General features: G+C 39.0%; 2 protein-coding genes across 4 annotated transcripts in view; one reads left to right on the top strand and one right to left on the bottom strand.

Annotated features, from left to right (window-relative positions):
* Nucleotides 1–27,742, bottom strand: part of MCM9 (minichromosome maintenance 9 homologous recombination repair factor) — an 83,095-nt gene that overhangs the window by 43,778 nt on the left and 11,575 nt on the right. For all 3 annotated transcript variants that reach the window (XM_067702257.1, XM_067702256.1, XM_067702258.1), the window contains exons 3-7: nt 26,965–27,281; nt 26,415–26,496; nt 22,516–22,716; nt 18,546–18,671; nt 16,979–17,098 (exon numbers count right to left, since the gene is read on the bottom strand). In XM_067702257.1, the coding sequence (XP_067558358.1) occupies nt 16,979–17,098; nt 18,546–18,671; nt 22,516–22,716; nt 26,415–26,496; nt 26,965–27,281 (846 nt within the window). The remainder of the gene's footprint in view (nt 1–16,978; nt 17,099–18,545; nt 18,672–22,515; nt 22,717–26,414; nt 26,497–26,964; nt 27,282–27,742) is intronic.
* Nucleotides 870–13,431, top strand: ASF1A (anti-silencing function 1A histone chaperone). Its single transcript, XM_067702259.1, has 4 exons — nt 870–1,340; nt 7,172–7,287; nt 11,561–11,737; nt 13,033–13,431. Exons 1-4 carry the CDS (start codon nt 1,232–1,234, stop codon nt 13,243–13,245), a joined length of 615 nt encoding a protein of 204 aa, XP_067558360.1. The 5' UTR covers nt 870–1,231; the 3' UTR covers nt 13,246–13,431.

The raw sequence follows: 27,742 nt of genomic DNA, 5'->3' as shown, positions 1-27,742 counted from the left end.
TTAGGTCATGAATTTTTTGAAAATTGCATGTCTTGGTATGCTTTTGTGGTTTCTCCTCTGCTTTTCCCTTCTCTGTTTTATCTGTTGCCCTTTGGTCTCCTGACACTTCCATTTTCTCCTTTTATGTTCCTGCTGTGCCCACCGCACGGGAGAAACCTGGGCGTAACTGATCCCACCTTTAATCATCTTTTTCTTATTCCAGACTTTCCGGTTGGAATGGGAAGAGGAAGACCCAGGTGCAGCCCAAATATTACCTATTCCACAAAGTGTGGGTGGAAAAGCGTCTCCTTGCCCTTCATTTTGTATCTATTTAACTAACGGCGCTGTCGTGCCCAAACGCATACTGGCCAAGAACTAGATTTCCAAAATGGCTTTGCTCCTTTCGAGCTGGCATCAGTCTATAAAATGCAATTTACTTCCACTGCAACCAACCCTTCCCTGTACCTCAAATACTACCCAATATACAGACAACTGAACCTAACCTAGTGTAGACAGCGAATTCACATCTGCTAGAGAGCCGGCACAGCCGTTGGACTTATGTAAAGAAAGCGTTAAAAGAAAAAAAAAAAACCAAAAAACCACACTAAGCAAACCCGAGGGGCGGGCTTCGCCGGAGATCGCGCTCTCCCGCCGCCGTGCGGACGACGAGCAACCCTCCCCGCCGTGGCCACGCCTCCCTCCGCCTAGCCGTGGCCACGCCTCCTCCTCCGACCCCGCCCCACCGAGGCCACGCCCGACGTGAGGCGCGGGAGCCGCCGGGCCGGAGGCGGGGCTTGAGCCGCCCCTCCCACCGCCGCCGCCGGCGGCCTCCGCGCGGGCCTCACAGCCCGTATTCCACTCACTTTGTTCTCCGCCTTTGTCCTAATCCACACCAGCAGGTGGAGCCGCAGTTAAAGTTTCCGAGTCCATTCCGAGAGCGGGAGCCCATCTTGCTCGCCGCGGAGGCCCTCGCTGGAGGAGGAGGGTCAGAGCTCGGGTGCAGCCAATCGTGGACAACGCTGCTAGTTATCAGAGCAGAATGGGCTGTAGTTTAGTGAAATAGGAAAGCTGCAAAACACTGTGGAGTGTTCCCGTGTAAATAAAAAGAGGAAAAAAAAGTTTCTCAAGTCTCCGCTGCACGACGTCGGGCCGGCGCCGGGGCGGGGGTCTGCGCTCTCCCGAGCGGCCACGCGCTGGACTTTATTGTGCCGCAACAAGCCCCCGTTCCCATTGTTTGTGTTTTTTTCAAAATATGGCAAAGGTTCAGGTGAACAATGTAGTGGTGCTGGATAACCCTTCTCCTTTCTACAACCCATTCCAGTTCGAGATCACCTTCGAGTGCATCGAGGACCTGTCTGAAGGTGAGTCGGGCGCCCGCCCGCCGCCGGGCTGTCAGTTGCGGGCTGCAGACGTTGAAAGTTTCCCGGGCCCGGCCTCGCGCGGGCGGCCGGTGCTTAGCGCCGGGCGGGCTGCGGGCTCGGCTCTGCGGAGGGAAACTTGAAGTTGATGGACGACGGCCGGCGAGGCGCGCGCGGCGTTCGGCCGCAGCCCGGGCGCCTGCCGCGGCTCAACTTGCGAGGAACTTGTTCGAGCGGAGGTAGCCATGTTGTCAGCTTTGTCTGGCGGGCGGACGGTTCGCGAGACCCGCACTCGCGCCCGTGGCGCCGGCCGGGGGTCGCGCTGGGCTGGCCCCCGGCCGCCAACGGCCTCCGCGGCCCCCACGGCCCCAGTGAGGAGGTGGGAAGGAGAGGCATATGTGTGTGGTCGCGCCGGCGAGTTCGCAGCGGAGCCATCTTACCGAGAGTAGAGAACTGGGCCACCGACCCCGGCGTCACGACGCCTCCTCTCCGCGGGTGACGAACGCGGCGCCCCGCCTGCCCACCTTCCTGCCCCCGAGCAAGAGGCAGATCCATGTTTAGGGCTTACGCTGGAGTTGCCGTACTCTCCTGGGTGGCCATGCCCGGCCGCCTCGGGGAGGAGAGCGAGGCTGTCCTTGCGCTGATTTCTGGCTCCCTGGACCAACCAGCAGGGGAGGCGGGCGCAGGCTCGGCCCCTCGGCGCCGCGGGCCGGTGCTCCCGGGGGCCGCCGGTGCTCGCGGGCCGGCGCTCCCCGGCCGGCGCCCGGGATGCTCGGGGCGCCTGGGGATGCTGGCGCTCAGGCTTGCCCAGACCAGCGTGGACTCCTCATCCTTAATGACCGAAATCTTCTCTCCTCTCAGGAAGAAAAATATTGCTAAGCTAGGAAGTTACATTTAACCCGAGAACAGAAATAAGTAAAATACTTAAATAATTTCCAGGACTTAATCACTGGCTTCTAAGTAGTCTGAAAGAAGACTTTCTTCAAGAACGTGTTGAAATCTAAATACAGTAACTCCACATCCAAATACCCTGAACATAAAACAGTAAAGTGGGCTAGGAAATAAAAGGTAAAGTCCTGATGGCAATGCAAAATTTTTTACTATTTTTTTCTAATTACGTTTTAAGGTCTTCAAAAAGATAAATATTTAATATATGCAGTAATAAATTTAAAAAGCTAAAATCTGCCAAGGTCTTTGCGATTTTATTAAAACAATCCAGTGCTCCATTTTCAAAATTTGAGGGGGAAAAAGTTTAACTTCATCAATGGTAATTCAACAGTTAAATAGGGGACATACTTCTTTGAACTTACAAGTATGTTTAGCAAAATGCACTTTAAATTATATGCTAATCAAGGCATGTAAAGCACTTTCACTTTAAAAATTAGTTCTTAATCTCTGTATAATGTATTTTATGTAGGGTGTTAACTTGTTAACTTTTTAAATTGCAAAAACAATATATGCTCATTGTAATAGACTTTTTAAAAAGTTGTACATACATATATAAAGTTAACAGTCCTCTGTACTCAATACCTTCCCCCATCTCACTCTAAGTAACCATAATTAACACTTTAGTCTGTGCTCTTCCATATAGTTTTACTACATATATAAAGCACAAATGCACATATATAAGTAGGGCACATTTTCAGAGACGATTCATTTATTAAACTAATTCCTAAATAGGCCATTGGTAATAACATTAAAGGGGATTTTTCTTATTACGGTACTTTGAAACTATTTGGTTACTTTCCCATAGTACTACCATAAGCACTTCAGCGACCAGGCCCATTTTCATGCCCTTTAAACTAATTTTCCCTTTTTATTACCAATTGCATATAAAAATGGGCAAATGCACGAAAAACTATTGAGTCCTTTCCAACTTATACTACAGTGTTTTAGGCATTAGAACTTCTTGAAATTACGGGTATTTCTAAGTGATACCTTCCATTTTAGGAGTCAGTTCTGAACAAGGAAGTTAGATGATTCAGGATGTTGTTACAGGGCTTTGACATTGGATGGTTGAAACCTGCCATTGATGTGTTCTGTTTGTTAACTAGGATCTGTTCAGAACCCAGCTGAATCACATCAAAGTTTTTACTAATGTCAGGAATATACCTACTTCTGCTTGTATACCTCTCTTCCCAGGGCATCTATACTGGGCGTTTATTTAGTATTGTTTAAGAGTTTAAGCTGAGTCATACCAAAGCTGCAAAGGAATCTTTCAAAAAGGTGCCATGCTTACATACTCCACCTAGAGGCTGTGTGGATTAAGGAAATTGAGTTTACTTAGCAAAGGTTTCTTATAGGTCCCATCTTTTATACTGCAGTTCTTTAAAAAAATTTGTTCTTGAAATTGAACTAAAGAATATTCTGAAGAGAAATTTTCACTTTATAATTTTGTCTCAAGTCCCAAGTCAGAGGTTGGCCGCCATTTTCCATACTTTAAGTTGTCAATAGCCCCCAAATGTTTTCACTTTCCTTTAAAAGCTGCCCTGTAGCTTTGCTTCAGAAAAAGCCTTAAGGAGTACTTACTCTTAAGAGAATATACTTGTTTCTACTGTAAGACCTATACAGGGGTAGGACAGCAATCCACAGATTTAAGCAGAGGCTTTCCTGTAAATCTGGGAGATAGGAGACCTTGGATGTGTTTGATCTGATGGTCACCAAGCCTGTACAAGTTTTGATTGACTTTATTTCTCTCTTTGTTATGCCTTGTGGATTGCTGACTCTCTGCTTCTTTACTGAATGGAGCCTTTTCTTTTTTAAGTTGATCAATATCAATAATTATAGCTACTGTCAGTTGAATACTTATAATGTACCAGAACTGAATGGTGCTTCCTACTTTAAAACCTCAGGCTTGTACTAATTCACAAAGACTACATACTTCCCCCTAGATCACAGGTCTTCCCAAGTAGTGTAATTAGTTTGAAATTCCCTTGGTGACGTCCCTCACTCCTACCACAAATGGAGATAATTTGCAGGCTGGGATTACCATGATTAAATGAAAGTTAACTTTTTAAATAAATGAGTAAACTCCTTCAAGTGATAATCTGTGCAAAGCATCTGACCATATCCCTTCTTGTTTCAAATATAGGAGACAAGGGAATGAAAGCTGGGTTCCAAAAAAAAAAAAAAGGACAAAACAACTGATGCTGATTTATAAATAAGTACTGAGCATTTTAAACTCATAAATAAGTACTGAGCATTTAAACTCAGCTACAGCAAGCATCCATAAGCATAAAAATTAAGCTACAGGTGTTCCCTGAGTTACAGCCTATACTCCTTAAGGCTAGATTATCTCCTCATGGCCTCTGCCCTCACCCATTCCTTCCCACCTCCCACAATTAAGTTCCTTTATTTCACTATTCATTTGAGAACTAAAAGGAATAATTTATCTTCCTTAGATTTTTGGAAAGAGCCCAGGCTTTGGAGTTGGGTCCAAGTTGGGTCCAGGCTTTGGAGTTTATGTCCAAGCAGAGACATAGCTTGGATTCTGATTCTTCGATTTACTAGCTGTATGAATTTGGGTATGTTACTTAGCCTCTCTGAGTCTTAACTTTCCTATTTGTATAATAGGTATAATTAAATCCATATGATACAAAGCTGTTGAGGTTTTAAACAACAGGTGTGAAGTGGCAAGGCCAATGCCCAGCACATAGTAGGTATTTTATGAAAGTAAGTTTTTAAGTCATAACCATGTTCCTATGCCAGACCACAAATGCCAATTTATACCAATTGAGCTAAGAGCACGATACAGAGTGGTACAGATACACATGAAATGAACAAAGCATTATGAAAACCTGTATGTGACAATTCCCAGTCTTACCTCTACTCAGCTAGTTTAGTAGCTTCCACACCCCTTTCTTCTTAAAACCGTTTCTCCAACTGACTTTTGGGTTACCTACCTCACTAGCCACTAGTTTTGTGACTTTATTGATCTTATCTCCCCAACCTCTTAACTTTGGAGAGTGCCCAGGCTCACTCCCTAGGGATCCCACCTATTTTCAACTAAATTTTTACCAGACCTATTCATTATCTCCACTTATTCATTATCTCTAGAACTCCTGATTGTTTCCCTCCCCTGCCCCCTGTAAAAATAAGTGGCTCTTGCTGGCTCTATCTTCGGGATTTATCCAGAATATTACTCCTTCTCGCCCCCAGGGCTACATGTGGTCCAAGCCACCATAATTTCTTGCCTCAGCTGAACTAGTCTCCTGTTTTTTCCCTTGCCCTCTTACAGTCTACACTGAACACAGCAGCCAAAATGATCCTCCTAAAATGAAAGTCAGATCATGTCACTCCTCTACCCAAAACCCTCCAGTGGCTTCCCATGCCACTCAGTGTAAAAGCCTAAAATCTTGATGATGGCCTTCAAGATCTTGCATCATCTGGCCACGCCTCTTGCCCCCAATTTCATGGTTGGCTGTTTTCCCCTTTGCTCATTCTGCTCCTGCGCTGGCGACTTTGCTTTTTCTTGAGCATGTCAAGCATGTGCCTACTGCCTGGACTTTGTACTTGCTGTTCCTTCTGACTAGATATTCATATTGCTTGGTCCCTCTCTTAATCTTCATCAACAAACAGATGATCTCATGAGATGTCAGATGTAGGACCCTGCATCTGGAAATGTGCTAGAAACTGGAGATAAAGTGGTCTAGGTCTGGGACAGAACCATGACATAATAAAAGAAATATAAACCTAAGGGATCTTTTAGTTCAATAACTTGCAGTTTGTAATACAGTATGAATAAGTATTACCTATACTACACTTCTGTTATCTGTTTAGGGAACAAAAATATCTACAAAGTTACAGAAAAATGACAATACATGGTGGCATTAACTGGATTCTCCACAGGTGGCCCAGAAACACCCTCTGGGATTGCTGGTGTAGACTCTGTGGAGTGAATCCAAGAGGCAGACCACACAGTGCCAAACACCCTAACGGGACCAGGAGGTCTCAGAGAATTTGTAGAGTGGTCTTTCTCCCCCTACTAAAGAAGAGGCCTCTTCCAAAGAACAATCATTTGACTCATCTCTGGGTTCTTCTCACAGAGCACACTGTAAAGGGTGCTCAATAAAGTCTGAATTACACGGAACGTCTTAGGTTGCACTTTATTCTGTCTTGTTACTCGTGCCTGTTCCCACTGTAAATATTCTGATGTATCAAGTGGTATAAGGATCCTTGGTTTTCCTCTTCCCAGTGTAAAGAATGTATGCCATGAAGGGGTGCCATGAGGGAAAAACCCCGCTGTGGGCCCTTAACAGTTGATGAGTTGAAGCCCTAAGGGGCTTCTGATCCACAAGAGCAGTTTGCAAGTAATGATTTTTCCACTTTGGAGCTCTTTGATGATTTGGATCTGTGCAACATAGCATGGGGGAGCCCTTCAAAAGTGTGCTTAGCAGGTTGTTAAAAGATGACATACAGAAAAGGGGGGGGAGGGATTCCTTAGCCAAATCAGTTTAGGAAACACTGGATTAATGGTACTGGTGTTCCTTACTGAAGGATTTTTCAGACCCCTTGCTGTACCAGTGTGCTTTATGAATCCTCAAGAGAAGGTTGTAGTATTTCCCAAGTTTTTGGCCATGTTGTTTTGTTTGTGAGGAGCCCTGCCCAGGGACCAGTATTTCACAAAACAGCATTTTGAGAAACTCTGCTATGAAATGTAAGAATTTCACACCCAAAATTTATAAGGAGCACTTCAGTGCCTTTCTGGGTTTTCTGCTATGAAAAGCCAATTTTAGCAGCCAATAAATGGTGTAAGTGGACATTCAAAGGGTCTTTGATGTCATCTCATAATGTAATTAATGAATATGAAATAATGTTTTGGTTTTTAACCCTAGACCTGGAATGGAAAATTATCTATGTGGGCTCTGCAGAAAGTGAAGAATACGATCAAGTTTTAGACTCTGTTTTAGTGGGCCCTGTTCCTGCAGGAAGGCATATGTTTGTATTTCAGGTAAGATTATTCTTGGTAAACATGTATGCCAAATACATTTCTAAATGGTCCTTAACCCTTTCCTTTTGGGTTAAATCACTCTGGTTCTGCTGCATTCACTTTTTGTCTGCTTCTATCATGTTTTAAGAAGTCTCTGTGTCATGAAGGAATGCCACTTCCTGTTTTTGTGTGCTGAGAGATGTTACTGTGATGTTTATACTTCAGGGTTTGCACAGCATGCAGTAAACCTTATACTCTGTCAGGACCACGTGGTGGTTAATTTTGGGCTCTTCCTGTGAATAGTCCCTTAGTATGAGACCTTCAGGGTGGCTGTCCAGCAGCCCCAAACAGGGATTCAAAATGCTTACTACTAACTGGGGATAGTTAGTAATATGCATTTTCAGATTATAGTTTCAGCCACTAGGAATGATGATGATATAACAAAACAACTTTATTTCAGCATAATCAATAACTCAGCTAGGTTATCAGGTATGTTAGAAGATAGAGATGTACGAGATCTTGGGTCACTGGAACTAAATGAAGTCCAGTGGTCTACTAAAGCATCTACTCTACAGTTCTTATAGAGGATTACAGTTACAAATCCACAACTCTATTTATCATTTGTGAGGAGAAATTCTGCTAACATAATTATGTTCTCAGATACCACTGACAGTATTTAGGTCTGTGCCAAGTCTTCGGACATTGTCTTCTGCATTCAAAAATATTACTTCTTTTAATCCATGTCAAATTGTTGTATAAAACTATTCAGTCACTTCTCAATTATCCATGTTTATTAGAGGGAGATATTTATAATAATCCAAAGAGTAACTAGCCATTGCTTTTTAAAAAACTATTATTCTTAATTTTGTTACAAGTATTTCTACCCAACAGAGTCTCATTAGTTAAGTAGAACCCACTGAAAATCTAACTTTTCTCTCCCTGACCTCTCACTTCGCTCACTTCACAGATGGGACCAATTTAAATAAATACTGTTGGTCAAATAATCCCACCAGATATGAGCTAAGAATCTCTCAGACATATGGTATCTCTAGAGCTGCTACTGCTCCCTCCCCTCTCCTAAATATAGAATTCAGAATTTTGTTCTCCTAGCCCTAGTGCTTTTTATTAAATAAAAAGCAACAAATACTATATTTTAAATAAACAGTTAAGAAAAGCTTAAATATATTGACTAAAGGCTCAAATATATTAAAAGTGCTGTGAAGCTGAGTTGTGTGACTGTGTGGGGATGCACTGCAGTTGTAGACCTGGTTCAGATCCCACTCTGCTGCTTATTAGCCACGTGTGACTTCAGACAGGCTCCCAGCCTCCCCTAGTCACTCCAGTCATCCCTAAAACGTGGATACTAGCCTACCTCATAAGAACGTTACGAGGATTAAATGAGGAATAAAGCAGTTTAGTATAATCACTGACAGACAGTGCCTATTTCTATAATTGGAACTAAGCTTTTATTCTCTTAGCTTCTTGAAATTGTTATACAGAGAAGCAGTATTTGCTCTGACCCACAAGCCTGGAGAACCTCTACTTCACAGATGATAATTTATGATGCAAGAAACTTGATTTGAGAGGTAGTAATATACCTTTCTATGCTGCTAAAACAAAACAAAAAACAGAACTTGCAAATAAATGCCATGTTTTTGAAACAGACTTTTAAAAATCTTTTCTATGTGTTTATGTTGGTTAAGAATACTCCTTAGCTTTTGGCTTGAAGTATCATAGGAAAAAAATTACTCAAAACTATTTCCCTCTAGTGATTTTTACCTTGGCATCCTGTGCACATGTTGCCAAAAGTACAAAGCAAGTACAGTGTGATTTAGATCATATGTTCAGCCTGTGCATTTTTTAGGATTCACCATTATCAGCAGAAAGGAACTAAAACAGTTTTTATGTTTTAAACAAACTACCATAGCATTCCCCTGGTCTGCCAGGATTTTGCCTCAGAATAAGGCTAGCAGGAAGGTGCCCGGACGTCTGCCTAGTATTGCCTGTTGGAGTCAAAGATCTCTGCTGATCACTTCTCCATCCTAAATGATCTGAGAGGCCTGCAGGCTTCTCTCCTTGAATTTGCTCAAGCTGAATCCTTTAGCAAACAACTGTTAAAACACAAACATGCCTAGAACCAATTTGCTGAGGGGATGGGAAGCAATAGAGGGGAAAGTTCCCATATTACTGAACTACCTCTATTTCCCATCTCCACCCAAAGGCAAACGGCATATTCTGAGGACAGGCCCTCTGTCCCCATTCTGGTATCTCTCCAAGAGAGATCATAAACCACGTCAGGGCAGGAACTGAGTTACGAATGAATTTCAAAATACTAAGTATATACTGTGTGCCTAGAGCTATGCTGGACTCGAGATCACAAAGATGAGCTGGATGGGATGCCTGCCCGAGATAAAGCATAGAATCGCAGAGAAGACTGAAGGGGAAACATATTTAGATCATTGGACATACATTAATAGAGAATTTGTGGGCTTCCCTGGTGGCGCAGTGGTTGAGTCCGCCTGCCAATGCAGGGGACACGGATTCGTGCCCCGGTCCGGGAAGATCCCACATGCCGCGGAGCAGCTGGGCCCGTGAGCCATGGCTGCTGAGCCTGCGTGTCCGGAGCCTGTGCTCCGCAACGGGAGAGGCCGCAGCAGTGAGAGGCCCGCGTACCGCAAAAAAAAAAAAAAAAAAAAAGAGAATTTGTGTTGAATAATATGAGTGCATAAAGAGTGCTATTAATTACACCTTTGAGTTAGAAAGGGTTTCACTAAAAAGGATACATTTGATGCAAGCTTCAAAGATGAATTTTTCAGAATGTTAGGGAAGGAGTATATGCAAGGCACAGAGGCATGAAAGCTTATTATTACATTTTAAAGAACCTACATTTCTAGACCAAGAGATGTGGAGTTAAAGGGGTTGTGATGTTGGGTGGAGACCAGTTGTGAAGGGCCTTATAAATGAAGTTAAAAACTGAGATCCTTATCTCAGAAATGAGGGTAATCATCTGAGGTTTTAAAACCTGGTAAAGGGATGGGAATGGATCTGTGCTTAGATAGCGAATGCTGGCCTCAGTGCAAATAGGCTACTGCTGGGGCAGACCAGTAGGGAAGTTTTAGCAATATTCCAGATAAGAGATAAAGACTTGAATTCTGCTGTCAGAGATGGGAAACATTGAAACTGCCTAGATGGAGGAGGTAGGGAAGCTGAGGGTGACAGATTTTTAGTCTGGGTAACTAGGTGAGTGTTTTATGCCTTTTTGTGTCACCTACATGTGGTAGGTATACTGTAATTATGAGTCTTCTATGATAATGGCCTGATTGAGAACACTAGTCAGAAGTGTTCCCAAGCTAAGACATTGGCTGAAGTGTTCACCGAGGCCCAGGGATGGTCCTTAGTGTCGTAGCAAGAGTAAGCCAATCTGCTGGGACTTCATGCACTTTACCACTCAGAATAGCTGCTTCAGGTCATGCTCAATGCCTCACCATCACTGCCTGTCCCCAGTCTGTGATTCCTTCCAACCAGTGTCCTCACTGTCTTCCACACGGCTGTGGACAGGGCGCTAGCCTTCACTCATGTTCTCAGCCACCTCTAGCTCACTTGCCCCACCTTCTGCGTTCCTCAAGGTTCAGCTTACAGCACTTTGATTCAAAACAAGATCATTGATTACATGATCAATCTCAAACAATCTTTACCTTCATTGAATTTCCATATGTGGGACTATTTGTATTTTTTGAAAATCTGCTATATAACTATTTCCATTCCATTTTCAGTTTTATATTAATTTACTATTAGAATATCTGTGAAGGGTGGATGAGTGGATATGAGAATATGTGTCCTGGGAAACTGGATAACAAACATTTGCTGCCAAAAGGCTATATGGAGATAACTGAATATTTACTAATTTAGGTCTGAAAATTATGACTGGGAAAGGTTGGAATTAGTAAGACTATTGATTTGCTTACTATATTTTATAAAAGGTTCTATTATTGAATATTGCATAATCCCTCATGAACAACCACACACTGTAGCCAGAATTATTTTTCTCTAGACGTAGTGATGCTTTCAGGTGCCCAGGTACTTAGGTATACTGTGGAGAAACACGTGAATTATATTTTCTAGCTATAAGTCAGTTTCAAAAAAAAAAAGTGAGCATTTGCCTTCCCAGTATGATTTCCATATTTTGGTTGCTGCACCCTTAACCAAAGGTGCTCAGTGTAACCAAAACTCCAGTTTTGCTTATGGTTAACAACCTTTTGTGATGTGTGTTTCTTTTCTTTTTAAATTATTCTAGGCTGATGCACCTAATCCGGGACTCATTCCAGATGCAGATGCAGTAGGTGTAACAGTTGTGCTAATTACATGCACCTATCGAGGTCAAGAATTTATTAGAGTTGGTTATTATGTAAATAATGAATATACTGAGACAGAATTAAGGGAAAATCCGCCAGTAAAACCAGACTTTTCTAAGGTAATGCTCTGATTTTTCCTTTTTCATTAATTTTACTATACAACTTTTTTAAGCAATTGCCATTTCATGGTACACTATGAAAATGGCTTTGAGACAAAATAAATTTGAGGTCCTTGTGCCAACTGAGCAAACTAATCTTTGTTCCATTACCATGGATGACCTCAAACCCTACCTCCAGATTAGTCATTAGTAATTACTGTTGGTTCGGCACCTTGAGAGTCTCTGATGATTTAGAAAATTGAAAGTGCCTCCTATAAGAAACAGGTCTCTAGTAATGGCTCTCTGTGTGGCATTCCCCATACGTCATGATTCTATCCATTTCAGTCTTTAGACATTCAAATTCATGTTTGTTTTACTGATTATTCAATAATATTTTTGTCTGTAACTCTTCCCAAAATTGTGGGGGGAAGTTTTGTGTTTGTTTTTCATAGGAACGTTGTTATCTCAAAACTCCTATACGCCTTGCTTTATGTGCTGTTCTCAGAGGTTAAACTAAAGGTCTTAAATATTATCTGGTGGTGAAAACAGCGTAGCTTCTGAGTGAGAAGCTGAAAATCTGTGATTCGGTATTCTCAAAAATACTAAGTACTTTATGATTTTCCATTGGGAGCTGTAATAGTTTAGTAACTGGTGATTTTTGTGAGATTGAACATAACACCCTATCTGCCAGACCATGCAAGAAAAATTACATGGGAGTAGAATGGAATGTTCTCCTTTCTGATAATAAGGCTGGAAGGTTTTTTATTCTGATGTGGAACGTTCCATTTCAAATTTATTAGTTACCTGTATGGTTCCTTGTATAGCAAAAAGAGAAGAAACTAGAATATTGTTTCTAAGAATGAGCCATAATAATTAAAAGATAGGAAACTATTAATAATGAGAGGTCATATGTGGGAATATTTTTCATTTTCCTTGAAAATATTAGTGAAGAAACACCACATTAATCTAGAAAGCATGTTAATTTGTTAAATAAAGCATCCTCTGAAGCCTTCAAGAGATTCTCTCCCCTTTAGGAAACAAGTACAGAGTTAGAATATTTTGTTGGATAGTAAAAGAGCTGGATAATTCCCTCAGGTTCTCCACATCTTGCTTCCATTAGACTAAAATAATTTCTTTGCTTCGGCCCTATTTCTCGTTTATGTTATGTTTAATGTGCTTTACTTGACTTACACTTTTGTATATGAATTAGCCCTTAAGGAGTACTAATATAAAGAACCATTCTATTAAGGTCTATTTGTGTATGGTAATCTAACTTTCTTAGTGTTTACCATTTATATATTTCCTTCTTCCTCTAGCTTCAAAGGAACATTTTGGCATCCAATCCCAGAGTCACAAGATTCCACATTAATTGGGAAGATAACACAGAAAAACTGGAAGATGCAGAGAGCAGTAATCCAAATCTACAATCACTTCTTTCAACAGATGCATTACCTTCAGCATCAAAGGGATGGTCCACATCAGAAAACTCACTAAATGTCATGTTAGAATCCCACATGGACTGCATGTGACCACCTGCCATCCCTATAGTACAAATTAAGCTATAAAAACACACAGAACTATTTCCCTGAAATTCCATAAGTCCATAGTCAAGATACAATGTGAAGAATTTGTTTAAAAAACATCCTGTAGAAAGTTTATAAGAAAACCAGTATTTGAGCAAATTGTGGAATATAAATACAACTATTTTTAAGTAACTTTTTTCTCTAATGTGTTATTTTATTTGTTCTGAAACTAATCTGATTAAAACATATATATTATTTTCTTTTCCTCTATATGTAATTAAAGCACTTATAAAGAAAAGTGAATCATTAGACCAGGTTGTAAAGATGTCTTAGCCTCTTGGACAATAATCTTTGGACCACTATTTTACTAATCTTTGAAAGAACAAAGTTAACTTCAACTGAAATGTGTCTTCCTGTGATAACACATAGTTTGGTTTGATTTAAGGGGCAAGTTTTCATTCTTTTTACGGCATGCCCTTAAAGAAGGGATTTGAAGTCAACTGTATGCTACCAAGAACTCTAGGATCTGATTTTCCAGGCCACCTTGAAGCCTCTTAACGGCTACTGTTCAGTTCATATAATGTTAGCCAGCATTCAGTTTGGTTTCTAAGACAACAAATGTGGTTAATTGTTTATAAGGTCCTCTGGCTATGATTTTTGTTTTTATAACAGTTCAGGACATCAGAACACTCCTTGAATCATACATCATTACTACCCAGTGAATTCAGCAGGTCAAGAGCAGATACAAATTCCCTAAGTTTAAGAGCAGGAGAGTATAATGGCTTCGTTCCGTTCGTTAGATTTATAATACTATGAACTTAACTCTTTAAAACTGTTTTGCTAGGTCATCTGTTGTTGGCAGCATTTATATAAAAGCAGTGGATTTGGAAAGATATATTTAGCTTTATCATAATAGATAAGTTACTATTTTGGAACTATATATATTTTCACATGTAGTACTCTTCTCCATATCCCCTGACACTCATGCACAATAAGATTAGGCGTATTTGTGGTGGACATGTTTTAGATAGCTTTTCCAGGTAAGTTTTTTAAAAGCAGTCTTGGAAAGGAATGCATTAACTAAATGGGCCAAAAAGTTCTTTTTCACTGATGAGAGCTACGTCCTTCCTCAAAGAGTTTCTTATGCTCCAGTAAATTAAATGTAGAATATTCTCATTACTCTTGCTGCTAAGCAAGATATTAGCCATATAATGCAGAGTTATGCAGTGCCTTCATATCTCAAACTTTTATACTGCACTTTTTAAAGCTTATTTTGAGGAAGGGAAAGGGGCATTTGTCTGCATATGGATTCTCAGTTGTATATATTTCCTGTCATTCTAAAAAGTGACTTTGTGAAGCAAAATTTTGCTAAATGTTAAACTTTGAAATTTAATATACCAGATAATTAAAATACTGTCCACTAACTAGTTCATAGACTTTAAAAGTAAAATACATCCGGCTGTTAAAACCATATGAAGAAAATTTCATTTTTGTCTAATTGCAATTAAAAGAAAATGTTAAAATATTAAAATGAAAATAAAAGTAATACTTTCCAACCAAGAGCTCAGTGATTAATATAACAAGAACACAATATGTGCTTGTCAGGAATAAAGCATATATAAGCCAAATTTCCAAATCAATTCACTGCTGAGTTTTTATTCTGATTAATTATGATTGGTTTGTACTGACATCAAAGGGTTAGGTTTTTATATCAATTTGTAAACCAACAGCCAATTTTCACAAAAGTTTGAGACTTAAAAACTATTATCTCTTATTTAAAATTTTTATGGTTCTATAAGATAATTTTAAAAATTAAAATATTTAGTATTCAGACATTAGGAACTAAGAAACTGTAATGCACAGGTTGTTTTTTATTTTTCCTGTTTAGCTAGATGCTGCCTGAATTATAGCTAGAAAGTTTAGAACTGTTTTTTCCCTTTCTGATCACAGTAAATAGCTGTGTCCTCAGAAGATAAACATGAACAAATTAGTTATTGCCACAAAAGAGATAGGCGTGTAGGCTGGAGGGAATAAGGATATCATTTGAGCTGAGAAAACAAGCAGAAGTCTGAGAAACGTGCATGCATTCGTTCATTTATAACCTTATACAACCGTAGGCTTCCATGTGGTCTTACCCTCAGGTTTGGGGTTTCTAGTTTTACCAAGAAAGCCTGTGGCAGCAGTTTTCAAAACTTTTTATGTAATCCATGGTAAAAAAAAAAAAATTTAAGTATGACCTGATAACACAAATATGTATTTATATTAACAATTTTCATGAAAATGTACCCTTAATTGTGCACCTTTACTGTGTGCACTAGTATATTCTAGTATCTTTTATTTTGAAAGTGCTGGTTTTGACCCACTGAAATAACTTTATAACCCTCTAATGGGTTGTGATACAGTTTAAAGAAAGGCTAGTCTGGCCCTTTGGGTAGACAAGAAGTAGCAATAACTTTTCTACAGTTCTAAAATTTATATTCCCTCTACCTGTCATTTCTTTCATATTCGGATTATGAATTTGGCAATAAGAAAAAGAAGGAAAAGGGCTAATACAGTGAATTCATCAGCCATTCACTTTAAAACTGTCCAAATACTCTGAAGTTACTAATAGTCCACAAATTGGACTCATTTCTTGACACTCCATATAATTAACTTAGGAAACATTCCACATTGTTACTCGGGAAACACCTTTATTTGTTTGTTGTTAATATCATTTAATACAGAACTCTAGAACACTGGGTCATAACAATTTTAAAATGCACATGAAGTGTTCTTCATATACGCTTGCCTCTAGTATCCTAAAGCTTGTCTACGCCTCTCAATCCATAAATCCCTTCTTATCAGTGCTTAATGTACTGTTTAGTTATATTTCAAAACCTAAGAGTCCATTAAAATGGGGCTCTTGTTACATAGGACCATTAATGGAGCATTTGCTGTTTTATGATAAGTTTTCGACTATAAGCTTCTCATAAGAAATCTGAGCACAAGCCACGGACAGTAGGCATCCCTAACAAGTAACAAATAACATTTTTAAAATGTGTGAAACCAAAGCCCTATTATAGGAGAATAGGAGAAATATTTCCCCAATCAAAACAGTGTAAAAATTCAAAAAGGCATCAAAACATGTTTTTTAAAATAATTTTTTCCTGAAGTCACTTTATAATCAAATCTTGACATATCAGCAAAGGCTTTAAATATACTTGTTGAAGAATCATTACAATGTATGAATGAAGCTACACGTTGCAATGATGAAAGTACGCTTTCCACATACTAAGACAAATTTTCTACCTAAGAATTTTCAGTAGGAATTACTGTTGCCCGTGAGATCCATGAGCATGAAAATGTCTTAAGCTTTACGCCAGCTATGTACTTTTATGAAGTGAGATTTTTCCCCCTATTAATTTCAGCACTGTTTGCTGGGTCTTCACAGAATAACAGATGCTGCATAAACATGTTTGAAAGTAATCAGAGAATGAGAAAATTGAATAGGATCATTCAAAACTTAAGATACAAAAAGATATATGGAATAAGCTTTTGGAAAATAACTTTAAGTGAAGGTGGAGGTTTTAAAATATTTTCTTGGAGCTACAAAAGTAATGCTACATATTTACTTAGGTTTTTGACAGTAACTCAAAAATCTTGAAATGTATCCTGTTATAGGTACTTTTCCACAAGAAAGCAACCATTGTGTTAGCTTCTGCAGTAACATTAAATTAATTGAAATTGTCACATAAAATACCTGCACTAGTAGATCCAATTCCTGTGGTGAGCACAGACCTTGGTGTAATTTTTGCTGCATATTTGAGGAATTGAGATTTCCCTGTGCCAGGATCCCCAACCAATAAAAGATGAGATTCACCTAGAAAAATATAAATAATGTAGTTTTAAATTTCTATGAAAAGACTCGTAAGTGTAATTAATCAAAAAGAAAATGGTCCACTTGGGATGCCCACACAATTTATATTTTATATGGTGCTTTTGCTTAAGGTCATTCAAGGAGGGATTTAACCAGAATATCTTAGAAAAGTTGACTTTCAAAGTAAATAACAATCTTTTAATTGATTTCTGAATACCATTTAAAATCTAAATTTTTTAACAGATTTTTGTGCTATTTCCAGATGTTTAAGACTGTTTAACATTTAAAAAATTTTTGGCTTATAAAGTTTCTGATTTTATTTAATCTATTTTAAGTATCAAAATACTGTGATTAAATCTTTCCATCCCACCATATAAGTATTTTATTCTATTTTTATTTAAGTATTTTTAAGTGTCTGGGACTTCATAAGTGCTTTATAAATACCAAATCACTTATGATTCTAACAGTTAAGTGAAAACCTTTTCATTCTATGAAAATTTTAGTAGTTTAATGAAATATCTATCTTAAAGTACTCTTATTTTTCAAACATAACATAGATGAACATATGAGCATCCTGCAGCATATGTTATCTCACTGATCAAGCAAATTTATTCAGTAATATTCAAGTATTTTCTGAATACATTAATAGGGAAATACTACATAAGCTCAACATTTAGCAGAAGGCCTTGCAAACAGTAGGTAATCAAAACATACAATACACATAAACCTTATTATACTTACTATTCTATACTGTACAGTATGGTTTTTGAGTCCCTACTAAAAGTCTGATTTACAATAATGTCCTTTTAGTCTTTCGGTTAAGCCTTTGGTTATGACCCTCATATTGCCTATATGAGGGCCATAATAAACCTAGTTTATGCCAGAGTCAGGTCAGTTAAGTGTGTTAACCACAAAAGAGCTTTCTGCCATTTGGATGTAATTACACACTTAGAGTAATTTTTGCTGGAATGCATGACCTATGGCAGCACCTCTTGGCAGATGGCACGTTTGCTACCCACCAGCAGAAGGGGAATCAGCAGGCAGATGACTGAGAGCAGCAGTCTGAGACAAACACACTGACAGTCACAGATGGAGAGACACTGACTTGGAGACATTAAAAAGCACTATTTCTTATCTTTTCCTCTTGGAGAGAGACTGGGGATCCAATGAAAAACAGACAGTAAAAGAAATGTAAAGGTTTTATTTTGTGGCACCCTGATAGGCTGGAACAAAAATATATACTCATTGAAAGTCTTTGGAAAGACTGGTATTCTACACGGTAGTTCCTGATGCTGAACTGAATATTACATAGTGAGCAACTGTCAGTTTTAAAAGATTACATTTGGAAAATAAAGCTCAACAAACAATTTTTATTCAGGAAAGAAAAATTCTAGCTTCTCTTCTTACTCTGTGTGTTAATATTTCTCAAAAATTTTAAATGGGTACTAACCTCTGACCCGTGTTCCTGTAGCATCGGTCCTTTGAATCCCACCAGCCAGCACCAGGGCCACAGCAAGCTTTACTAGGTACATTCCAAAAACTTGAGGGCACAAGCTAGCCAATATTTCATTTCTTCCTGGGAAAGGCAGAAAGATGAGTTACCAATAATTTTCAAGAAATCCTAGCTGAAATTTCCCTTTCTATCCTATCTTCTTAGAAACACTCTATGCTCTAAAATGATCAAGGGTACCATTTCCAAATGACTAAAAGGAGTGAATAACTTTGTTTTGGTCCTAAAAGTCCTCTTCTTCTTATAATGCCATGAGATGAAAATTCTTTTTATTCCTGGGTGCTCCCTGTTTGTTTCTATAAATTTAGCGTACTTTACAAGGGACAGAAAGAAATCTCTTTTCTCCCTCATTGGACCAACATTATCCCTTAAAAATAATACCAGCTGCACTTCTTGTGCAATAATTTCAGTAAAATTACTCCACTGCCTAAATAAAAGGAAGGTGTTCCATCTCAGAAACAATGAGACAGATTGTAGAAGCCTGTAATCTTTAAATACAAAAGGTACTTGGAGCTCATGGAGCTTCTCCAGAGGTATAAGAGAGGTAAAATCAACCCATCCTGCAAGTCAATTCAGCATTTGCTCTGAGCAGTTTGGTAAATTGTCTTATCTAGACTAAGCATCAATGTATCAGGATATTTAGAAGATCATTATAAACGACAACTCTAGCAATCCAAGCTGGAGGTCTCAGGATTCTTCTGATAACATGCTTTACATAAGCGATTACCACGGTTTTAGGTTCTGTTTTCAGAAATATCAAACACCAAATCTGAGATCTGCCTATGCCATCAATGAATAAAGTAGGTATTTCATTCTGTCATTGGCCAATCAACCAATGAGGCCAACAGAATTTACGAGACTCTAACAAGCCCCTACGGAGTCTGTCTTATATGGAATTCACTACTGTGATGGTACTCTGTATGTCTGCATTCAAGTTACCAGAAATTAATGTCCACATGCTGGTAACTAATCTGCACGTTTGAGGGCTTTTATATTTAACTCTGAGCTTGTACTCATGTTTCAATGATAGCTCTTTTGAGGAGGAAAATAATCATAGAAGTACTACTTTAGCTGATGATTCCAGTTCCAGAAGCTTTTCCGTCAAGATAAAGGAAAGGGCCTTCCTCCATAATTTGTGTCCCTATGCACAAAGGCTACTTTTCCTAACGAATCAAAATTGACTCAGCGGCAATTAAGCTATGGTGATGTGACCTGGGATGGCAGAAATGGGTAAGAAAGAAAACATTTTAGTAAAAAGGGAACCAAAAAGAAGCATTAGTAAATCCTGGAAGGAAGTTCATTAACTGCTGGAGGGAATCCCTCCTTTCCTGAGGTAGAAAGTCTAGAGAAAAAAGATAAAAGGTCTGAGATCTACATAGTTAAGACCCGACAGCAGGTATGTAAATTCTGACCAGAATCTGGAGATTACACATACAAAGAAAGAAAGAATAGCCTCAGCAAGCAGGGAACAAGTAGGCAAACTGGCCTGGAAGACACTCAAGCCGGAGCTGTTAGAGCCAGCTTTTTCAGTAAAGGTGGATTCAGTGACTAATGTGCTGACAGGAAGCACATCCCACAGGCTCTGGTGGCAGAGCCCAGTGCTACTGTTCACTAGCTGTCTGACCTTGGGCAGGTCTCTTACTCTCTCCACCTCCATTTCCTTATCTGTGAAATGGAGATAATGATGGTATCTCGCAGGGTTGTTAAGGAGCTAATAGGTGCACAGCACACAGAATAGTATCTGGCACACAGTAGGAGCTACTTACTTGTTAACTATTATATTACCTGTACTACTTGTGCTTGTTTCTCATCTCAAGGTTTCCTCACACTGTGGTCAACACAAAGGATACACTCTGAAGTCAGGTCTGAGGTACCAGAGAAAAGCAAAGGGGAAGGTCCATTCCCTAAATTTGTCATCTAAAGTTGAAAAACTTGATTCCTTGGGTCATGGCAATAGAAGCTCCCATGACTATATCATGGAAGAGAATGCATTAGGGTGAATGCTACCCCATTCCTTCCCTCCCTCCCTCTCAAATTTCTGGTTCTAGACCATGTTAATAGTGTGCCCATGTAATCCACTCTTGTGGCATGGCCTTCAGTTACCCCAAGGAAGAGAACTTCTAGGATTTAAGATAAATGAGTCACCCTGGAGTGGGTTGAGATGGCCCAGAAGACCCCAACCCCTATATTTGGGTTTCTATCCAGCCTCTATGCATCAGGGCCAGGGGATCCCTGAGATCAGTGTAGATCAGAAGAAAATCTTTAGCTCCTCGTCAATACTCACAGCACCAGAGCTTAATGAAGCAGGCCAACCTCCCAGAGCTGAGCAGTGAAGTCATCTCTGGCTTTAGACCAGCAAAATGAAGACACGCTTTTGGATGCAGCTCCCCACCTCCACCCTCCTCCCCACACCCCCCAACACACACACATACACTTTGAAATGGTAAAATATAGTGGGCTGATACTTGGTACTTAGGAAATGAAGAAAGCAGAATCTGTTCATGCTAAAAAGAAAATAGTTGCCTCGTTTTCTCCCTGTCTTCTCACAGAATATTAATTTCTTCTTTTCATCCAGTAAATGAGATGTATAGCTATAGCCTTCTAATTAAAACAAAATAGACTAATCACCAGCACAGAGAACTTCTGACGGCCTAGTTGGAACACTGTATGATGCCCTTCCTTCACTGTTACTAGGTGGAGTGTAGCTGTGGCACTGGAATTAATAAGGAATGATTACGTTCCAAGGAAGAGTTACAGATTTTTTGTGAGGATTTGAGCCTAAGAAACAATTTTAAGTAAAAAAACTTATTTAAAAATACATGATTCTTAAAAGGTTTGCTTAATAAAGCCACAACATAGAGAGACCTTTGCTTCTTTCTGTGTGGATCAAATAAAAGAATAATCCGTAACTACCATACTTGTGTTACACACATAAGCAAAATAAAATAAAATAAAATAAAATCATCCCACAAAATAAAAGCAAACTGCCTATATTTAGGCAAGTGAAAGCCTTTTCTTAAGTTAATTAATTAATTAATTTTTATTTCATTGAGCCACGCAGCATGTGGGATCTTAGTTCTCCGACCAGGGGTCGAACCCACGTCCCCTGCATTGGAAGCATGGAGTCTTAACCGCTGGACCACCAGGAAAGTCCCTGAAAGTCTTTTTTTGTGAAATAGTATCTGTCCAGTTCAGCATGTGATTTAAGAATAAAGTAATCACTGTGTATTAGATTTGAGGTGAGGTTTATCAGAAATAGTCTTTTACTGGCTTCCGTTTATTTTTCTCAGAAGATACCTCCAAGGAAGAATGAAAATAGACATTTGAAGATTTAATTGGTGTTTTATACATTTGGGATTTTAAAATAAAAAATACTCTACAAACCCAATGGCTATAATGTTTTAATCTGTGTAATGACATCTTAGTGTCAGTCAAAATTTTTTGCTGTGATGACAAAGCTTATTTTTTGCATCTCTTTCCTACTTCATATTTTTAAATCTTCAGCTAAAACTGTGTGAAGCTATCTTAACTGTATCAGATACATCAGAAAAGAAATGGTTTTAATAGGATGAAGTTTCATAATAGGATGAGTTTTGCCTATTTAAGGCAGAACTATGTATGTATTTAATTGGTAAAGAAGGTAGAAAGCTCTGAAACTATTTTGGCAATATAAGAGATGTTAAAATAATAGTTGAAATGGAAAATCTCTTGGAATTTCCAGTAAGATCTCTAAATAGAAAAGATTATACCAGAAAAGGGCTGCAAAGGGAGACTACAGCTAGAGGTACTGACTAATGCTACTCCCTTTGAACACAGTCACTGATACATAGCATGTAAATCACAAACATTATATTTAACTAATGAATAAAATGCTGTTAATAATTATCAGCTCTATACCCTTAACACAAACCTGCAAAAGGATCGCTCTTATAGTATTCCCAAAAATCTTCAAATTCTTTTCGGACCTCCTCATCCATGTTGATCCCTGCAGACTGCTCATTATTTACTTGGACGTAATTGGCTTTCAGGACTATCTCCACTTCACAGCGCACATCTTGCCGAAAGGGCTTCCACCGTTGCATTACAACCCCATAAATAGTGAGGTCATCACCTGGGACAAAGCACCGAGTGAGTCCAGCAGTAGCATCCTGCCTGCTTGGGCACAAACTCGACAAAGGACCAGAACCAAGAAATAAACCACTAACCCACCATGGTTTAGAGTAGTACACATTCTTCCAGAAACCATTTGGGGCAAAAGAACACCACAGAGTCCCGATTTTTTTTTTTTAAACAGGCACTTGTATTTGCACGGCTAGAAGCTAAAGCCAGCATTTTAATTTTTCTTAATCTGCCACATGATAATCACACCAAATTCTAAACTTTCCCTGGGAAAATAGTTTACTGGATGATTTATTCATCATGATTATATTGGGTGAAATGTTCATCCTCTCAGAATCTCTAACCATATAGTTCTCACTTAAGGAGAATTGGAGGTAGGAATTGCAGCCAAAAGGTTAAAGTGCAGTCTGCCCTCAGTATCTGCAGGGGATTGGTTCCAGAACCCACCTCAGATGCCAAAATCCACGGATGCTCAAGTCCACAGTCAGCCCTCTGAATCTGAGGTTCCGCATCTGCAGATTCAAGCAACCATGGATCGTGTAGTACTGTAGTATTTACGATTGAAAAAAATCCGTGTATAAGCGGACCCACAAAGTTCAAACCCATGTTGTTCAAGGGTCAATTGCATAATCAATTTGGTGTCAGGAAAGGAGATAATCTCGAGATAATGGATACTATACTAGTTTTAGTTTCTTGTATATTTCATTTTTACTTAACTGCATTTGTTAACATTCACTCGCTGCCTTTTTTTTTTAATGAACAAAAGAATGAGTGCACTAAGAAATGAATGAATACTTGTTCTACTTCAAAGCTCCTTTCCATAAGCTATGAAAGCAGAAGATACAACTCTGCTTGTTCTTTCTTGGCTGGTTCCTTCCCATCTAAGGAAACTCTCCCATTCCTAATTGATGGGTAGAATATTAAACTTTTACAGATTTTCCTAAGAGGCCTTGGGTAACTTACAGGCACAATGACAACTGTTTTTATTATTACATACAATTCAATTAACGAGTATAGGTGAGTGCTTGGCATTCGATATTTTGGTACTGGAGAAAAGTGGGCAAAAAAGGAAAGATAATCCTAGTCCCCCAGATTTCAATCTTGTTGAACATAAGATGTTGGACATACCTTAAATCCAATCCTAGTATTTACACTCTGAACTAACAGGCAAGTCTTCATTTCCAAGCCTATGTCAAATATATGATATCTGCTGATACAAAATGCCTTTCACTCTCTAAATGTCAATGTATAATGTGTAATCTGCATGCCTTTGATTTCCTGAAGAAAAGTGTTCTGTGAATGCTAAATGCATGGAACTGGTGGTAGCAATTCACCGAATAGAAGGCATATTTCTAGCCAAAGGCAACTTCACAGTAAATGGTGATGAACACATTAAATCTTCACACATTTTCAAGATACTTCCTCAACCACTGCTGGATGGTTTTCAAATCCAATCGGGAATAGTGATCACTTACTATATTGTCTGCCCCCAATTTTTTAGATGAAAATGGCCAGGGCAACTTTATATGAGCACTTCAAAGAATTCTCTACTACGGTCATTTTAATGGGTTATATATAGGTTGTTTCTACATTAAGTCAAATGAGAAATTTAACTTTCATGTATTGCACCCACTAGTAATAACCTGACTTTACTAAGCAGCAGTAATGTGGAAAATGTGAAGTGCTCAAGAATGGACAAGAGCACTGACTCATCAGATGTGGATTCAAATCCCAGCTCCACCACTCACTGGCTGTGTGGCAAGCTACCTAATAAACTGAGCTTATTTCTTGACCTACAAAATGGGAATAATTATACTTACATCACAGAACTATAGTGAGAATTGGGTCAGATAATATATATAAAGTACTTCATGCAATATCTAGAATACATGCTCAATAAATATTAGCTATTATTATAGTAAACCTACTTTACATTTGTAAAGCAACTAATACCATTAAACACCCTTTAATATATACATGTGTTCATTTATTCAGATATTTGAGAGAAAGATTCATATGATCATCAGAACAATCGTGAGGTATACATGATAGTCCAAGGCAATAGATACTAATTTGAAACTTGCATGTTTTTCCATAGTAAATGTTACTGGAAAAAATGTTATTTTCAGAAAGCTAAAATTCTTACTTTTACAATCCAATCTCTTTGTCCCCTCTATCTTCTGCAGCATATTTACCACTGCAGCCACCCTGGTCAGACCTGTCTTTGATCTCTTGCAGCACTTAACAGTTATCAGTACACAACCTCCAACTTTATTACTCTGCAACGTCAGACTGGGGTTCCTAACTAGACTGTAAATTCCTGAAGGGCAAGGATTATGCCATTTATGTCTTCTGATTCTCACAGAGGTTTGTAGCAATGGATAAATGAAAGACAGCTGATGACAGACTGCTTCCATCCATTCTCTATTAGTGACATGTGAAAGAAAAATAGCTTAATATTTTTTTTTTTTTTTCTTTTTTGCGGTACACGGGCCTCTCACTGTTGTGGCCTCTTCTGTTGCGGAGCACAGGCTCCAGACACGCAGGCTCAGCAGCCATGGCTCACGGGCCCAGCCGCTCCACGGCATGTGGGATCTTCCCGGACCAGGGCACGAACCCGTGTCCCCTGCATCGGCAGGTGGACTCTCAACCACTGCGCCACCAGGGAAGCCCAGATTTTTTTTTTTTTAAGTGCAGAAAGAATTTAGTTTAGATGAACTGCATGAAAACATCTTAATCTCTATCAAAGGACATTTTCATGTTCTGGCTAAGCTCATACAAGCACTGCTTTGCTGATCCAGACATTACAGATTCTGGTTAAAATCTAGAGTCTTATATGAACAAGGTACTTTGACACAGCCTTGTCCATTTAGCAGGCAAACCATGATCGAAGCTGTTATTTACTTAGAATACTGTTTAGACAAGTATGAACTGTTAATATATTTGACATAAATTTCAAACTATGGGTTGGTGATTCTTGGTGGAAGGGGAGAATATTTTGACAAGGAATTATTCTTGACTCTAGATACTGAACTCTGTTTCCATAGAGCCTTTGCCTCATCATTTTAATGAAATGGCAGCTCAGTAAAAATGAGGCATTTGGAGAAGCTTAGGGTTAAGAAAAGGAAATGATGGAATTTAGAGACATAAAGCATTTTCGACTTGTCCAGTAGGGGAGCACTGGGATATGAAATAAGAGGTCAGACATACCTGTTACTGCCCAGGGGACACATTGGTGCTAGTTTTTTTTTTTTTTTAATAGAGATTAAGGGGTTCTTAGTGAGGGTGGGAAATACTTAAAGCAGGAAATGTTGAAGTTAGTTGAAAGGCAATCGTTGACAACAATCATTTGCATTTTCTGACCCACCTTCAATTTAAATTAAATGTTAAACAGCCAGTGGAAATTGCTAGGCAAACAGTAAAAGCAACAGTTTTTAAGCTGTTTGGAATAAGAGGAGGAAACACAAAGGATAAGCTCTCATGGGCAAATCAGGTGCTTCATCTGTAAAACAAGCAGCTAGACTAGATCGCTGAACTCCAGCCCAGTTTCTTTCCTGCTATTACCTACCTCCTCATGCCAGTCTCTGTTCTCAAGTTCCCCACACTCACTTGCCAGTGATCTTGGGAAAATAAAAAGTGGCTTTTCCTAGTCAATACTTTAGGACCTACTATATAAGCTAACATTCTCACCAGATTTGCAACTGTCTACTAAGTCATCTTCCAGGATAACCTTCATTGTTCGTGGGATACTTCCAACAGATAGCCTTTGAACCTAGCAGGGAAAAGAAAGCAGACACTGAGTATGCTCAGATACATACTAAGTATTCAGAAGCCTAGCAGTTCTTGCAATTACTGTTTCTATTTCTCTGGTATTATCACACAATTTAATTACGATGGGGATTTATGGAATTTTCTTGAAACTTGTGGCTACTATCAGTTTAAGAATTCACTAAAACTACAATAAAATAAAAACATCCATATGGAAAATATCTCAAAATATAATCTACCTTGTGGATGGGCAAAATAAACACATGCTCCAACTACTAAACACAGTAACATTTACTTAACTAGAAAAGAGAGGCAGTTCTTTCCTGCATCTAGTCATAAGACAAATCACTCGGTGCCTCTGATTATTTCTTAGTAACAGATTACAAATGTGTTCCCTAGTCCTGGCAATTTGCCCACAGATGAAAAACACTTCTTCTAATTTGTTATTTTTCGCATTTATTTGATCACTTACCTGTTCCTGAATTTTGATTTCCTGATAATCTCTACACCTAGTTGGAGATGAAGACAAGTCTGAGAGGCAAGTGAATTTTGCAGAATCACAGCTCTCCAAGCTGGGACATGAGGATGGCCGACAGAAGGTATAATACTGCTCAAAGTCAGCCCTGACCACAAATACATGCTTGCATTTGTTGCACATGTAATCCCGCTCAAACTCCAGGATCTTCACCAGACTCGTTCGAATCACTGTCCCAGTGACAGATAAAAAGTGTCCCACATCCTTGGTTCTAGGGATGTGCTCCCTCACCAGCTCAGGACAAACAGGCAATCCTGATGGAGAAACAAAACAAAAACACATCAACTTCTACTTGGGATGTGACTCCATGCAATACATTTTTCTCATATTTCCTGAGGGAGAAAGTATAATTTCAGGAAAAAGAAATCTTTGTGTTTTACTTAAGAAAAAAGATCAACTCAAGAAAATATAAAAGAATTATTTCAAATAACAATTATCAATGGACTCTCTTTAAAAGTATGTATCTAGATGATATATTGATAATAACCTGGATTAAAAAAAGAATTGATTCTCTTAAGAGGGCTATCTCAGTAGGATGTAAACGCAGTATATAATTTTAACCTCATTCAATGAAGAATATACTGCCACATGCCACACATAAAATCAAAGCTGAGTGATAAAGAGATGGTAGTGGAATGAACAAAGGCTAGTGCTTTTTCTAGTTAGGTTCAGGATTTATTAATACATAAATCGGATAGTGTTTTCAAGTCTTGAA

The sequence above is a fragment of the Pseudorca crassidens genome, chromosome 13 (assembly GCF_039906515.1).
Source record: "Pseudorca crassidens isolate mPseCra1 chromosome 13, mPseCra1.hap1, whole genome shotgun sequence".
Classification (NCBI taxonomy): Eukaryota; Metazoa; Chordata; class Mammalia; order Artiodactyla; family Delphinidae; genus Pseudorca; species Pseudorca crassidens.
The sequence above is the reverse complement of the archived record's forward strand: the minus strand, read 5'-3'. Positions and strand labels throughout refer to the sequence as shown.